The sequence below is a fragment of the Pagrus pagrus genome (assembly GCF_965226575.1).
Source record: "Pagrus pagrus genome assembly, chromosome: 7".
Lineage (NCBI taxonomy): Eukaryota > Metazoa > Chordata > Actinopteri > Spariformes > Sparidae > Pagrus > Pagrus pagrus.
The window spans coordinates 363,141-379,632 of record NC_140191.1 but is presented as its reverse complement, the minus strand read 5'-3'; the positions used below and the strand labels follow the sequence as shown (position 1 = coordinate 379,632).

The following is a 16,492-nucleotide window of genomic DNA, read 5'->3' as shown; positions in this document are numbered from 1 at the left end:
CCAGTTTCCCCCCACAGGAGAGCGTGCAGACCCTCCTGCAGTGGGAGCAGGATGACCTGGCCCAGAACTGCACTGAGACCCCTGCTCACCTGACACAGGTACGCCTCACACCATCTCCCCTGACCTCACGTGACCCCTACAGGCTGCTCTCTTCATCACACTGCACAGCTTCAGCTGCTCAAAATCGTGTCTTTTTTGAATGTGGTTTGGTGCAGAGCTCCCTGGTGGTGAAGCAGCTGTTGAAGCATGAGCAGTGTGCGCAGCAGCTCCAGGCCGCCTCCACAGACGCCACCGACGCGTTCTGTCGGGTCCTGACCCTGAACAGAGACGTGCTGCAACACCTGGTGAGTCTCTGTGCTCTGATTGGCTGATTTAAACTCAGTCACCTGCACATCAGAGAGAAACGTTTCTGTTTTCTGATTGGACAGTTTCTCATTGTGTGTGTGTGTGTGTGTGTGTGTGTGTGTGTGTGTGTGTGTGTGTGTGTGTGGCAGGGGTTAGACACTGCTGAGTGTCCATCTCGTCCTCCTCCGACTCTTCCATCAGACCTCCACACGGCCATAAGAGACACCTTCCAGTGTGTTCAGTGCTGGAGGGAGCAGCTGGACGGACTGCGCAGATAACACACACACACACACACACACACACACACACACACACACACACACACACACACTCACACACACTGTGCAGGTGTATTCAGGTGCTGTTTAAACTGAAGTTGGGTCTGCATTGTGCCTCCTCCTCCACATGAGGAGGACACATGAGGAGGACACATGAGGAGGACACATGTGGACACATGAGGAGGACGAGCAGCCGTCCTCACAGTTTGTTGATGAAGAACATTCAGAGTTTTGTAGATTAAAATGTGGACTTCTTGAGATGAATATATTTTATATATTTATATGATATTTTACATATTTAGTAAAGTTTCTCTCCTTCTGTATTTATTTTTATTGTATTTTATTATTTCATCATTACTTGTGATGTTTATTTTTGATGACATGATGTAGTTCTCTGTGTGAACACTAGAGGTCACTGCTGGTTTTATTAGTCTTCATGTGTTTTAATCTCAACTTTTCTCTTTGGAATAAAAAACAACTGGAATCAAACCTGAGAGCTTCAGTCACTGACGCCCCCTGCAGGCTGAGAGGGGAACCACAGGGGGTGAAGGCCCTGAGCTTCGTCTGTCAGGCTCAGTCATCATCTCCTCCTGATGATACAAAGTCAGGCTCAGCCATCATGTGAAGTTTTTTATCATAAAGTTTTTATAAATGTGAATGAATTGAATTGATCATACTTTGTAGGTTCACGGTTCTGAGGTCATATAAAGTGGATTTTTCTTAAATGATAACTACTTTTCACTGTGGTCTAAATGTGTCAATCATAACTTTTCATTTGTTTAACGATGCCACTGTTATGACTGAGGTGAGAGTCAGAGCGACTGGGCAGATGTCAGCCCTGGGAAGTCATTCATTGAATAAGAATTGCCTTCAAAGTAGATTTATATAAAGACACTGTCATTTATTAATCATATGATCACTACATTTAAGAAACTGAACAGTCCAAACGTTCTCACAGCTACATATACAGGCTACACCTGGGGAGGACGAGCAGCAAAGGTTTCTTACAATCTTTATTTATATTTGTAATTATAGACGGTATATATGTGGGAGTATGTGTGTATCTGGCTTCGTATTCTATCCTTTGTTCTCTTTGTCTGCCTTGTAAAGCACTGATTGCTCGTTTTGATAAGTGTGATATAAATAACCTTTATTATTATTATTATTATTATTATTATTATTATTATCATCAACCACACACAATATGTTTGTTAACAGATTAAACCTTCATTGCACAACATGAGATTCATATAATCTAGCATTAAATATAACAAAACGTAGTGTTTGTAGTCCTAACTAAGAGTTTGTAGTCCTAACTAAGAGCCAATCAGCTCTTTGATCAGGCTACAGCCAGGCGTTTCCCATCATGCCCTGAGGTTTTGCAGTCGGTGGAGAGCAACTGCGGCGCCTTGATCTCGCGAGGTCATCGTTGCCGGCGCGTGCATGACGTCAGAGCACGTCGGACACAAATCTGTTGTGCTCACATCACACGAGGCACCGTTCTGTCACCATCAACAGTCTGGTAGCTGTACTGCCCTAATGTTAGCTAGCTAGTGTTAGCAATGTCAACGTAGCTACTGTTAGCTAGCATTAGCATTGTTAGCATTAGCAATGTTAGCATTAGTGATGTTAGCTAGCATTAGCGGCATTAGCATCAGCGACATTAACATAAGCAAAGTTAGCGTTTGAGACAGTGGCTAGCATTAGCATCATTAGTTGGGTTAGAGTGTTATAAAGCTGGGATGGAGCCTGAAGCTTCTCAAATGTAATTTAGTTATTTCTGTTTTATTTTGAAGTTCTGTCCTCGTGTCAGTTTCCTCTTTACTTCCTGCCTTTGCCCCGCGGGGACAAATAAAGAGTTTTGAATTGAAGGAGAATTCAATCTGCTCTCATAAGATCCGATTCATATTCAGATTAATTAAAACAGTCGATCTAAAATCTTCCACTGACGAGCAGCAGAACCATGAAGAACACAGAACACACAATGTTTTCATTCACTCTGCCTGTAAACAAATAACAATAAACAAATAACAATAATAATAAACAGTTTTAATATTTAAATCACTTTATTCTTTATTCGTTCATCGACACTTTCAGTGTTTATTATTATTTATTATTTTGAGAGTTTATTACAGTTTTGATTTCGGAGCTTCAGTCCAGAATCCTGAGACCCGGTTCTGTCTGCAACGTGTTCACAGCCCTGAGCCGCCGGGAAGCTAACTGTGGTTCTGGTTGTCATAGTGATACGCTGGATGGGCGGAGTCGATGAATCCATCATCATGATCTACATAACCGTGGTTCTGCTCTGCATACTCATCCTGGGGGGCGTGGCCCAGGTGGGCGTGGTCAGTGTGGGCGTGGTCTGGGTCCGCCAGAGACCGGGTTCTTTTCAAAGCAGCTTTTCTGCCAAAGGCTTGATACAAGGTCACCATGACAACAAACTGAAGCAGCTGCAGAGAGACAGGTGAGAGTCAGCAGACACACCTGAGCTCTGACAGCCAATAACATGCAGCAGGACGTCCGGCGGTTCTCACCTGGATTAATATGAGACCCGCGTCCATACTGATGATCGTCACAGCGTTCTGCTGCAGCCAATCACTGAGCTTCTCCTCACAGCCCTGCAACACACACACACACACACACACACACACTGTGAGACTGTCTGTGTGTGTGTGTGTGTGTGTGTGTGTGTGTGTGTCTTTATGTGTTAATCTGTCAGAACCTGCTGATACGAGCCGTTTCCTCGTCCGTACAGCGGGTCGGGTCGGGTCGGCAGTTCCGAGCACCAGGTGGACTTGAAGCCGGGCTGAACTGAGCTGAAACAGGAACAAGGAAGAACTTCTGGACCCGTCAGGTTCAGACTGTGGATGTAAGAGTTCATCAGCCAATCAGAAGGGCCCATTCTGCCACAGCACTTCCCCTGTCAGCAGAGAACCAATCAGTCACCATCATGATCCCTCCATACGGACTCATCAACGGGACCAGAACCATCAACCTGTGGAGACTCACGTGGGTCTGTATGTCGTCCATCAGTCGGTCCTCCCTGTGACCGCTCTGCCCGTACTGACCGATGATGTCATCAACCGTGTGATTCAGACTCTGTCCAATCTGATCGCAGCAAACCAACACACGTTACACACAGCATGACATCATCACAGCATGACATCTTCACAACATACACACCATGACATCATCACAGCATGACATCATCACAACATGACATCATCACAACATACACACCATGACATCATCACAACATACACAGCATGACATCTTCACAACATGACATCATCACAACATACACACCATGACATCATCACAACATGACATCATCACAACATACACAGCATGACATCTTCACAACATGACATCATACACACCATGACATCATCACAACATGACATCATCACAACATACACACCATGACATCATCACAACATACACAGCATGACATCTTCACAACATGACATCATCACAACATACACACCATGACATCATCACAACATGACATCACCACAACATGACATCATCACAACACAGAGACAAGCTCTTCACCTGTGTTTCGAGCATCTCTGGTGTTCATACCCTCCAAAATAAAAGCCTCACCTTGTCTCCGTTGATGAGCAGCAGCAGGGTGATGAACAGCTGACCCAGGACCAGGACGATGAGGAGGCTCAGGTACTGAGGAGGAGGAGCACAGTTCACTTCTCAGCTTCATTAAACTAACGACACTGAAGGAGGCGCCATGTCTGATGACTTCCTGTCAGTACTCAGAGAACAGGGGTTACATCACAGGTTACAGGTGAGACTCACCACCAGCAGCAGGAGTCGGTTCTGTCCACTCGTTCCAGCACAGCCAATGAGACTGACCAGCACCACCACTCCTCCAATCAGGAGCAGCCCCGCCCCCACGGTACGCAGCTCATCTACACACACACACATTAACATTACTGACATTAGCATGTAGCTACCTATCTCAGACCATCTCAGACCATCTCAGACCACCTCTGACCACCTCTGACCACCTGAGACCATCTCAGACCACCTCAGACCACCTCTGACCACCTGAGACCATCTCAGACCACCTCAGACCACCTCTGACCACCTCAGACCATCTCAGACCACCTCAGACCACCTCAGACCCCCTGAGACCATCTCAGACCACCTCTGACCACCTCTGACCACCTGAGACCATCTCAGACCACCTCAGACCACCTCTGACCACCTGAGACCATCTCAGACCACCTCTGACCACCTGAGACCACCTGAGACCACCTCAGACCCCCTGAGACCACCTCAGACCACCTCAGACCCCCTGAGACGGAGGCTGTCAGTCTCAGGTGGTCTCATTCTAGTGGTTTGTTTGTTTGTGGTGTGATACAGACGGACCAATCACAGGGTTGTGTTTGTGTCTAACAGTTTCCCCACACTCCCAGTGTTTATGCTAAGCTAGGCTAACCACATCATGGCTCCATCAGTGAATCTTGTACTGTTCCTGTACCTGCAGCTGTTACCTGAGGGCAGGAAGGTCAGGAGGGTCCCTCTGTCAAACAGGATCCAGACTGCACAGCCGGCCACGCTCAGACCCAGAACCTGCAGGCAGAGGTCAGAGGTCGGGTCAGAGGTCAGAGGTCAGAGGTCGTCACTGTACACCAGCTGCTCAACATCTGTAACCTCCATATTTTAATATCCGTCTCAGACACATGAAGCTTTATTATGTGTCTTAACAACAGAACCAGACTCAGAGACGTCCTGATGAAAGCAAGTAGCAAATGTTCTGAAGCACGTTGGTTTAAATATCAGCAGCGAGCTCAGAGGACACGAGGACACGAGGACACGAGGACACTTTATCTCACAGTAAAATGAACAAGAAGTGAGATTGTCAGAGGAAGCGTCAGGTTGCACTTTACTTCTCATCATGTTTCAGTTTGTAGCTGATTTCAGTCTCTGGTCAGTTGAAGTGTCTTCAGAACAAACAGAACATCAGGTTCTGACTTCATTAGTTTGTGTTCACAGACTGAAGAGAAAGTTTCCTCACCAGGAAGACGGAGTTAAACACATGAGAGCAGAACTGCAGCAGCTGAATCTTCACCTCCAGCTTCATCTCTGCTCGCTCAGCCGCAGCTTCAGGTCCAGCTTCAGGTCCAGGTGTGTCAGGTCTGGTTCTGTTTAGCAGGTTCTTCAGTCGTGTTCTCCAGCAGAACGTTTCAGCTCCTGTCTCGGCTGTAACAACAGATCAGAGTTCACTTCCTTATTGTCTCTAAACATTAAACTGACCTGACCGTCTCCATGGAAACACACACACACACACACACACACACACACACACACACACGTACATCAGCTACACTTCCCATGATGCCTTGCAGCAGCTGATGAAAACAAACAGAATGCGGAAACTTACAGTCATCTGGTCAGAGATCATGATGTCATCGTGACGTCATGATGTCACTGTGACGTCATGACATCCTGTGACATCACCGAGACGTCATGACATCACAGTAACATCATGACATCCTGTGACATCATGATATCAACATGACATCACCAGGACCGCACAGCAGAGGGCGCTGTGGCGATAGACTATCCTGCTGTCTGATTGGCTGTCATACATTCCTTGAGGTCCTTGAATACTCTCAAAGGATATTCAAGAAACCCTCTCAAGGACTTGTGGAATTTATTTAAGGTCCCCTGGAACCCATCAAGGACCTCTAACAATCCTTCAGAACTCCTGGAACCCATCAAGGATCCTTGAAATCCTATCATGGACTCCTGGAACATCTTTAATTTCCCCTTGAAGGAGTGAAATAAACTGTTTAAAAAATAACACACACACACACACACACATGCGCACACACGCACACACACACACGCACACACACACACACACACACACAGACAGACAGACACACACACACACACACACATGCGCACACACGCACACACACACGCACACACACACACACACACACACACACACACACACACACAGACACACACACACACACACACACACACACACATGCGCGCGCACACACACACACACACACACACACACACACCGCACACACACACACACACTGTGTTTCCCAGCAGGAAGAATTCCTGACCGGTCGATCCATCAAAGCCCCTCTGAGCCTCTGCTGCCCCGCTGCATGCTGGGAGTTGTCACTGGGAACACTGGGAGTGTAAATCTGTGTTAATGGTCAGAGAGAGATTTAACCCTCAGTCTGACCTGTCAGGCTCCAGCAGCTTCACCACCTTCACTGAACCTTCACTGTTGATCTGGACCTGGACCTGGACCAACACCAAATACATGGAGGAGAATTTAATGATGATTCTGATGATACTCATGGTTCTAATGATGGTTCTGATGATAGTTCTGATGGTTCTGATGATGATTCTGATGATGGTTCTGATGATGGTTCTGATGATTTGTTCACACTGGTTCTGTGAACATCCTGTTCTCTCAGCTGAGCTTCAGAGTTGATGTCAGCTGACGTCTCTTCATGTTGTTTATCTACAGCAGATATTCATATCAGTTCTTTGAGCTTTGTGAGGTTTGGACCGTCTCAGTTCTGACAGCAGTGTGTGAACAGGTTTGGTGGGCTCAGGTTAACATTGAGTCCATCGAGCTCAGTGTCGTGGACCGGTGTCGGTGCTGTCCAGGTGCAGCACATCATGTAATATGGAGTTGAATTCTGACGGTGAGCGTGACGACGCGTCTGTCGGGTCGCTCTGACACACAGAACACGAAGCCTTCACTGAGGCGAGAAAAGACTGAAGGCGGCTCACCGGATCGTCACATCTCTACAGAACACGTCTGTTCCACACTGTTCTCCTCCGTCATCACAACACCAACTGATCTGTTAGAAGAACCCGACAAATCTCCAGGTGGATCTTGTGGTCGCCAAATAGATTTAGGGTCTTTTAAATGGTTCTAGAGGTTCTTTGTCAGGTTCTAAAGGTCAATGACAACGTTTTAGAGGTGCTTTAGGTTGCTGTAGTGGCCCTAACAGCTAACATTAGCTTAGCCTCAGTAACTGCACGCACTGTCCTGTCCACAGTCCTGACCTCAGCTGACGGATGACGACCTCTGTGGATAACTTTGGTGTCATGATCATGAAGGAGGTTCTAAAGGGGTTCTAGTTATCCCTTAGTTCTAGTGGTTATTGAGATGGTTTTACAAATCCCATAAAAAGTTCTAGTGGTCAGTGAGAAGGTTCAAGAAGTCAGTGTGGCAGTTTTGGATTCAAAGAGCAGGTTCTAGAGGTCAGTAAAGAAGTTCTAGAGGTCAGTGTGGAGGTTCTAGAGGTCAATGAGGAGGTTCTAGAGGTCATTGTGGAGGTTTAAGGTTCAGTGAGGAGGTTCTAGAGGTCAATGAGGAGGTTCTAGAGGTCATTGTGGAGGTTTAAGGTTCAGTGAGGAGGTTCTAGAGGTCAGTAAAGAAGTTCTAGAGGTCAGTGTGGAGGTTCTAGAGGTCAATGAGGAGGTTCTAGAGGTCATTGTGGAGGTTTAAGGTTCAGTGAGGAGGTTCTAGAGGTCAGTGAGGAGGTTCTAGCGGTCAGTGAGGAGGTGCTTGAGGTCAGTGAGGAGGTTCTAGTGATCAGTAAGAGGGTTCTAGAGGTCAGTGAGGAGATTCTATTGGACAGGGAGGAGGTTTAAGGTTCAATGAGGAGGTGCTTGAGGTCAGTGAGGAGGTTCTAGAGGTCATTGTGGAGGTTTAAGGTTCAGTGAGGAGGTTCTAGAGGTCAGTGAGGAAGTTCTAGCGGTCAGTGAGGAGGTGCTTGAGGTCAGTGAGGAGGTTCTAGTGATCAGTAAGAGGGTTCTAGTGGTCAGTGAGGAGGTTCTAGAGGTCAGTGAGGAGGCTCCAGAGGTCATCGTAGAGATTCTAGGTGTCTTGGGGTTCTCAGAGGGGTTCTCCTGTTGATAGAGGAGGATCTGCTTGTTCCTCAGATGGTTGAGTACGTGTTGGATGTAGTGACCTGTTAGAATTGTTCCCCAGCACCAACAGACTGCTGACAAACTGACTTCATGTTGTGCTCGTGTTTGATGCCTGACAGACAACTCTGAGGTCGTTTCCCCCACAGTCAGTCTGACACGTTCTTTGTAAACTCTACAGTGAAAATAAAGTTCTGTGTGTTTGAATGAACTTCCTGAGGCAGGTCTGTACAGAGAGAGGACACGCCCCCTGCTCCCTCTCTCTCCCTCCTCGCTCTCTCTCTCTCTCTCTCGCTCTCCCTCCCTCTCTCTCTCTCTCCCTCCCTCTCTCTCTCTCTCTCTCTCTCTCTCTCTCTCTCTCTCTCTCTCTCTCTTGCTCTCTCTCTCTCTCTCGCTCTCTCTCCCTCCTCTCTCTCTCTCTCTCTCTCGCTCGCTCTCTCTCGCTCTCTCTCTCTCTCTCTCTCTCTCTCTCTCTCTCTCTCTCTCTTGCTCTCTCTCTCTCTCTCGCTCTCTCTCCCTCCTCTCTCTCTCTCTCTCTCTCGCTCGCTCTCTCTCGCTCTCTCTCTCTCTCTCTCTCTCTCTCTCTCTCTCTCTCTCTCTCTCTCTCTCTCTCTCTCTTGCTCTCTCTCTCTCTCTCTCTCTCTCTCTCTCTCTCTCTCTCTCTCTCTCTTGCTCTCTCTCTCTCTCTCGCTCTCTCTCTCTCTCGCTCTCGCTCGCTCTCATGTCAGTCTGTGTGTGTCTCTCGTCCAGGATGAACGTGTTGCTCTCTCTCTCTCTCTGGCTCGCTCTGATGATGTCGTCGTGCTGTGGTGAGTGACCTGTGACCTTTGACCTCTCTGTGCCTGCTCACACTCTTCAGATTCAGAGCTGATTACATCAGTCAATCGATCACTCGATCGATGATCAGCAGCAGGTTAGAATGAAACTAGTTTCAGTGTTTGTGTGATGATTATTGATCAGATGAAACTGATCAATAATTACTCAGCAGCTCTGTGAGAGGAACACGGACACCAGACACATGGATAACAGGCAGACATTGAGATGTCTTTAAAGGTTCCTCAAGAGGATCAAGTGGTCATTAAGAAGGTTCTAGTGGTCACTGAGGAGGTTCTGATGATTATTGAAGAAGTACTAGTGGTTGCTCAGTTCTGAGTAAAGTTAAGTTCTAGTGGTCAGTGAAGAGGTTCTAGTGGTTGTTTAGGAGGTTCTAGTGGTTAGTGAAGAGGTTCTAGTGGTTGTTTAGGAGGTTCTAGAAGTCACTTAAGATGTTCAAATGGCCATTAAGCAGTCCTAATGGTTCTTTGTGGAGACTCCAGGTGTTAAATTGGACTTTAGGATTCTTAAGGTGGTCGAACGCTGTCAGATTTTGCAGTGAGCTGATGGCAGTGTTCTCCATCACCACCATCAAAAGGTTCTGTTTCTGAACCACAGACGTGTCGGATCAGACGTCACGGACCAACAACATGTTGTCTTTTGAGCCGAAGGTCTTGTGGACTGAACTGATCAGCTGTTTCCTGTCAGGTTGGTAGTTTGATCTCCAGCTTCGACCTGCTGAAGATGATGCTGATGACGCTGTGTTGAGACTTTCAGGAGGTTTGAGTCACAGTCGTGTCTGGATCAGGCTGAGGTGACATCACACTGTTGTCGGCGCCGTGAGATTGTTCTGATTCTGTTCTTTTCTGGTTCTGTTCTGAGAAGTAAAAACTGAAACTTGTTTATTTGATCTGGAATCTGATTTTCCTTGAAACAGAAGAAGCAGAAATGAAAGCTGAGGTCGTCTCGTCTGTTTGTGGCTTCATGACGTTCATGAGACGAAGAGGAACTAAGAAAAAATGAAATATTACATGTTGACAAACATTTAATTTATTAAAATAACAAAACATCAAAGTATTAATTCTGTTAAAATATGTTCCAGAGGGATCGATGTACATTCAGTCAATTAAAACTGAATTTTTAAATCAAGACAAAACATCTGAACACATCTGGAAACATGTTCAGATCAGATGTTTCATCCATTAACTCGTCTTCTTCTCTCAGTTCATTAATTTATACAAGTTAATAATACAAATCATACAAAAGACTGGAAGCAGTGGGAACTGTTAGCCTAGCTTAGCACAAAGACTGGAAGCAGTGGGAACTGTTAGCCTAGCTTAGCACAAAGAGTGGAAGCAGTGGGAACTGTTAGCATGTGGTCCTCTCCGGTGTGTTCTTGTGACTCATGGAAACATGAAGCTGTGACTGAACTCTTGTTGGAGGTTCTGATGGACCGCGATGTTTCGGACCGTCTTCTTTCACTCTCAGTGAAACGTGAATCATGTTCTTTCATGCGAACAGATTCCGTTGAGCTGCATCTCGTCAACATTCCAACATGTTGAGACGATGCGGAGGACGGAGGACTTCCTGTCTCCTGGCAGAGTTCGATGAAACGAGCTGATTGCAACATGTTGAGACGCAGAGCAGAGATCAGCTGACACTCAAACATGCGGCTTTAGGTTAGAAAACTGTGTGTGTTGAACGTTTCACAGCTTCAGTAGAAGGAAACATCATGAAAATACAGGAATGTTCAGTTTACACTGAGGTGGCAGCGTAACGAGCTGTGTGAGTCCTGATGTTTCTGTTGCTCCAGTCGTTGCTGAAGTTCTGGAGATGAATGAAGAGAAGTAGAAGTCTCACCTGCAGCAGCCGTGAGCTCGGCCTGCAGGCGAGTCTCCACACGTCCGTGTCCTGACACACAAACAGCTCCAGGATCAGTTTCTCTTCATGTCTCGATCTGAGCGGGCGAGTTCGCTCACAGACGACGAGTCCGAGCCAAACTGGTGTCAGACGAGCTGAAGGGACGGTTCTGATCCACATGAACTCAGTCAGCATCTTATTGTGAAAAACCACTTGACCGCTCAGAGAGTTCATCATTTTAATCTGAAACTGTTTGTTTTCAAAGTGTTTCCTCAGGATGAAGGACTTAATAATCGTGCTTTATTAATAATTATGACTCTATTATCTCTTCACTTATATTATTAATACAGATGCAGCTTATTTTAATAACTTTTTACAGTGAAGTAAAAATATTAACACTCAACATAATGTCCTGATTTGTGTTTTTTGGTTGAGTTGTTTCCTGTTTTATTTTGGTAGATATCTCTTCATGTGTCCTGTTTTGCTTTCCACTTCCTGTCTGTCTGTATCCTGCTCACCTGTGGTCCATCACTCTGTCGCTTCCTGTCCGTCTGTTTCCTGCTCACCTGTGGTCCATCACTCTGTCGCTTCCTGTCCGTCTGTTTCCTGCTCACCTGTGGTCCATCACTCTGTCGCTTCCTGTCCGTCTGTTTCCTGCTCACCTGTGGTCCATCACTCTGTCGCTTCCTGTCCGTCTGTTTCCTGCTCACCTGTGGTCCATCACTCTGTCGCTTCCTGTCCGTCTGTTTCCTGCTCACCTGTGGTCCATCACTCTGTCGCTTCCTGTCCGTCTGTTTCCTGCTCACCTGTGGTCCATCACTCTGTCGCTTCCTGTCCGTCTGTTTCCTGCTCACCTGTGGTCCATCACTCTGTCGCTTCCTGTCCGTCTGTTTCCTGCTCACCTGTGGTCCATCACTCTGTCGCTTCCTGTCCGTCTGTTTCCTGCTCACCTGTGGTCCATCACTCTGTCGCTTCCTGTGTCTTCACTGTCAGCCTGCGTCTGCTCCGCTGGGTTTTCTGGTTCGTCCCCAGTTTTTGTATTTTCTCTTTAGTTTCATCTTCTTTGACTTTTGGGAAAGAAAATCATGTTTTGTAACAAAGCGCAGCTGCAGAGCTCAGTGTTGGTTCTTCGACCTGCCGGCCTCTTTATTCTCCGTCGTGTCCCTGAAACTGTCAAACTGACTTTTATTGGTGGTTTTAAAACCCTGTGAGCGTCCTGAACGCAGCCTCGTCCTCATCAACACAGGAAGTGGATCAAGTTACCAGAATCCCTCCGGTCCAATGATGGTTTATTACTGTGAGTGTGTGTGTGTGTGTGTGTGTGTGAGTGTGTGAGTGTGTGTGAGTGTGTGTGTGTGAGTGTGAGTGTGTGAGTGTGAGTGTGAGTGTGTGTGAGTGTGTGTGTGTGTGAGTGTGAGTGTGAGTGTGTGTGTGTGTGAGTGTGTGAGTGTGAGTGTGAGTGTGTGTGTGTGTGAGTGTGTGAGTGTGTGTGAGAGCGTGAGTGTGTGTGAGTGTGTGAGTGTGAGTGTGTGTGTGTGAGTGTGTGTGAGAGCGTGAGTGTGTGTGTGTGTGTGTGAGTGTGTGTTTGCATGTTGTGTTTAGCCTAGCTTAGCACAAAGAGTGGGATCAGTGGGAACTGTTAGCCTAGCTTAGCACAACAAAGACTGAGATCTGAGTGAGTCTGATGTTGTTTCAGGTTCGACGGCAGAAAGTCATGAAGAAGAGACGACCACCGCGTTTTACGACTACTCAGCAGAGACGACACCCGACTACGACTACAACGCCACCTTCGAGTACGACTTCGGTCAGAGCTGCACCTCACGTAGTATCAGCACTGAGTGCAGCTGTGTTGTTGGCAGCACCTCAGGTTCTGACCGCAGTGTTTGTGTCTTGCAGTGACCGGGTTTTATGAGGAGGCAGAAGTCAAGAACCAGGTGAGTGAACGTGACAGAAACACGCTGCAGAACATGTGAATGAACTCCATCAGACGTCACGAAGCTCAGCGACCTTTGACCTCATCATGAATCAACAAGTGACATCATCAGTCTGACACATTCCTGCTGTCTGATTGGTCCGTTCACTCCCAACACTGACGCTCATTGTTTTACACACAGTGAGCGTGAACATGAACGCAGCTTCGTCTGTACGGAGTCACATTAGGGCCAAAAATATGTCGAGTGATCAGAAACAGTTTAACCCAGTCATCATCTCCATGGTGATGGAACTGCTCAGCTGTTCAGCAGAACTGTTCTGTTCACTGTGAAGCTCCAGAACGTTCTGTGGAAACTGACCCTTTAATGCATCTGGTTCTGATTTCCGTCTGACCCCTCTCAGGCTGCAGAGATTGGTCCGTTGAGCACGGTGCTCCTGCTGGGATTGGCCGTCCATCAGATCTGGACCTGATGGGAGGCGGAGCCAAAGACCACCTGCAGAAAGGTGAGAGCAAATCAGGAACATCGTGTTCATGTCGCTCAGAACACCTGTGAACACGTCTGAATCACTGTCTCCTCCTGTGTCTCCTCCTGCAGGACTCTGATCAGCTGCAGATCCAGAGGACAGATCGATGCCTTGTTACCGTGACAACATGTTGTCCACGTCCTGTCCCGTGTGTTTTTGTGGTGTAATAAAGGATTTTTCACACAGACGGTCTGATGAGAAGTTATTGATCGATCAACACTGATCAGCTCTGCTGCCACCTGCTGGAGGACGACACAGACAGCTGACCGAGACGAACCTGCAGCTGCTCATGATGTCACACTGTCCCACACTCTGTCCCATACACTGTCCCATACACTGTCCCACACTCTGTCCCACACACTGTCCAACACTCTGTCCCACACACTGTCCCACACTCTGTCCAACACACTGTCCCACACACTGTCCCACACTCTGTCCTACAAACTGTCCCACACTCTGTCCAACACACTGTCCCACACTCTGTCCCACACTCTGTCCAACACTCTGTCCCACACACTGTCCAACACTCTGTCCAACACTCTGTCCCACACTCTGTCCCACACACTGTCCAACACACTGTCCAACACTCTGTCCCACACACTGTCCCACACTCTGTCCAACACTCTGTCCCACATACTGTCCCACACTCTGTCCCACACTCTGTCCAACACTCTGTCCCACACACTGTCCAACACTCTGTCCAACACTCTGTCCCACACTCTGTCCCACACACTGTCCCACACTCTGTCCAACACTCTGTCCCACACACTGTCCCACACTCTGTCCAACACTCTGTCCCACACTCTGTCCCACACACTGTCCAACATTCTGTCCCACACTCTGTCCAACACTCTGTCCCACACTCTGTCCAACACTCTGTCCAACACTCTGTCCCACACTCTGTCCAACACTCTGTCCCACACACTCCAAATATACAAAATAACATTTTAATAACTTCACTGAATATTTGACACAGGATGATGTCACACAGTGAGGCTGAGTCAGCTGATCAGCACCAGCAGTGATGTCACTTCCTGTGTTACGGAGACACTCGCTGCTTCCTTCTAAATAAAGAACAGATTAATTGTGTGTGTGTGTGTGTTGATGATGTCACTGTGTTTGTGTCTAAAGCTGCTTCAGCCTGACAGACGACGCTCAGGGCACAGCAGCAGTTATTGATCCACTGAGACCTGATCAATATGTTAGCATGTTAGCATGTAGCCTCACACAGCTGACAGCCAACAGAGTATTTGTACATTGTGGTGTCAGTACTTTTACTCAGAGATGAAGTAAAAGTAAAGATGTGGTGTTAAAATATTACTTAAGCCCCTCTAACCCAGAGTACTCGAGTAAAAGTCTTAAAGTATCTGATGTTTAATGAAGTTAGCATGCTAACCAGCTAGCAGTATGAATGCCAACACTCACCTGGTGCTCTGAGCTCCCATTCAGCAATCAGCAGGACCATAGCTAACGGAGCTAACTCGCTAACAGCAGCAGTTAGCAGTTACTCTGATGATAAACTGCCCCCAGCCCTCAGGTGTGTTCTGTCTCAGTTGCTTTCTGTCTCAGGTGTGTTCTGTCTCAGGTGTGTCCTGTCTCAGGTGTGTTCTGTCTCAGGTGTGTCCTGTCTCAGGTGTGTCCTGTCTCAGGTGTGTTCTGTCTCAGTTGCTTTCTGTCTCAGGTGTGTTCTGTCTCAGGTGTGTCCTGTCTCAGGTGTGTTCTGGTGGTTGCTGGTCCTGCAGGTTGTTTCTGTGAGCTGAACAGACTGAATGAGTTCAATCCTATTAACAGTTTCACTGATGGATGTCAGTCGGTTACATAAGAGTCAGCAGGTTAATCTGAGAGGAGCACACATCCACACCTGAGACAGCTGAAGACACATCCACACCTGAGACAGCTGAAGACACATCCACACCTGAGACAGCTGAAGACACATCCACACCTGAGACAGCTGAAGACACATCCACACCTGAGACACCAACACACCACTGCTGCTGCTGAACCTGACGATGAGGTCGTCGGCCTCCGTCTTCTTCGTCCTGCTGTGTCTCCTCTTCGTCTCCTCACAGACTTCAGCTGTGACGGACGAGGAACAGTCGGAGGACGACAGGCAGCTGGTCAGTACGAGTACAAGTACTCTGTTTATTGATCACAAGTATTCACATCCTTCACTGCAGTAAAAGTACTCATACCACACTGTAAAGTACAATGTTACTTCAATACTTCAGTAAAAGTAGAGCAGACATGTTATGTAAGGTGGCTAAAAATATAAATACTCAAGTAAACATCAGATTTAATAAACTCTTCATGTGTTTGAGTGTAAAAGTCTGAATCTGTGGAGTAACTGTAACTAAAACTGTCACATAAATGTAGTGGAGTACAAGTAGGAAGTGAAATGAAAGAAAGTACACAAAAGTAAAGTACAAGTACCTCAGATTAGTCAGAGCACAGTACTAGAGTAGCTCAGATTACTCAGAGCACAGTACTAGAGTACCTCAGATTAGTCAGCGTACAGTACTAGAGTAGCTCAGATTAGTCAGAGTAGAGTACTAGAGTATTTTGTGTTTTGGTTTAATGATGTCATGTTGTGCTGTGTCATCAGCAACTGAATGTAACTAAGTACATTTACTCTAATACAGTACTTAAGTACAATTTTGAGGTACTTGTACTGTAACTACTTTGAGTATTTCCATCTCCTGCTACTTTATACTTCCACTCCACTACATCTATTTTGATACCTTTAGTTACTAGTTACTTTACAGATTACATGCTGCATCAGAGCCAAACGTGTGTCATTT

At 46.9% G+C, this 16,492-nt stretch overlaps 2 protein-coding genes across 5 annotated transcripts; one reads left to right on the top strand and one right to left on the bottom strand.

Annotated features, from left to right (window-relative positions):
* Positions 1-2,665: 2,665 nt before the first annotated feature.
* On the bottom strand, positions 2,666-6,977 carry LOC311260058 (CD82 antigen; the record flags this gene model as incomplete). The annotated part of the gene is made up of 10 exons (XM_084357571.1): positions 2,666-3,073; positions 3,158-3,241; positions 3,346-3,543; positions 3,633-3,731; positions 4,230-4,304; positions 4,437-4,549; positions 5,138-5,216; positions 5,662-5,846; positions 6,236-6,354; positions 6,859-6,977. The coding sequence occupies 10 exons, from the start codon at positions 6,975-6,977 to the stop codon at positions 2,840-2,842; spliced, it is 1,305 nt and encodes a 434-aa protein (XP_084213697.1). The 3' UTR covers positions 2,666-2,839.
* On the top strand, positions 4,330-13,874 carry LOC311259838 (uncharacterized protein). 4 transcript variants are annotated; one of them, XM_084357182.1, is made up of 6 exons: positions 4,330-4,536; positions 9,315-9,373; positions 12,934-13,041; positions 13,134-13,171; positions 13,572-13,673; positions 13,766-13,874. In XM_084357182.1, the coding sequence occupies exons 2-5, from the start codon at positions 9,316-9,318 to the stop codon at positions 13,638-13,640; spliced, it is 273 nt and encodes a 90-aa protein (XP_084213308.1). In that variant the 5' UTR covers positions 4,330-4,536; position 9,315; the 3' UTR covers positions 13,641-13,673; positions 13,766-13,874. The 4 variants fall into 4 exon arrangements, with proteins under 4 accessions (XP_084213308.1, XP_084213307.1, XP_084213309.1 ...); XM_084357181.1 differs by lacking the exon at positions 4,330-4,536 and having other exon boundaries at positions 9,283-9,373; XM_084357183.1 differs by lacking the exons at positions 4,330-4,536; positions 9,315-9,373 and adding an exon at positions 9,967-10,085.
* Positions 13,875-16,492: the final 2,618 nt, after the last annotated feature.

Bases quoted from the DNA above. Each gene is read 5' to 3' on its own strand.
- LOC311259838 (XM_084357181.1), top strand. From the start codon at position 9,286: ATGTCAGTCTGTGTGTGTCTCTCGTCCAGGATGAACGTGTTGCTCTCT. The intron at 9,374-12,933 runs GTGAGTGACCTG...ATGTTGTTTCAG, and splicing joins GATGATGTCGTCGTGCTGTG to GTTCGACGGCAGAAAGTCAT. The intron at 13,172-13,571 runs GTGAGTGAACGT...GACCCCTCTCAG, and splicing joins AGGCAGAAGTCAAGAACCAG to GCTGCAGAGATTGGTCCGTT.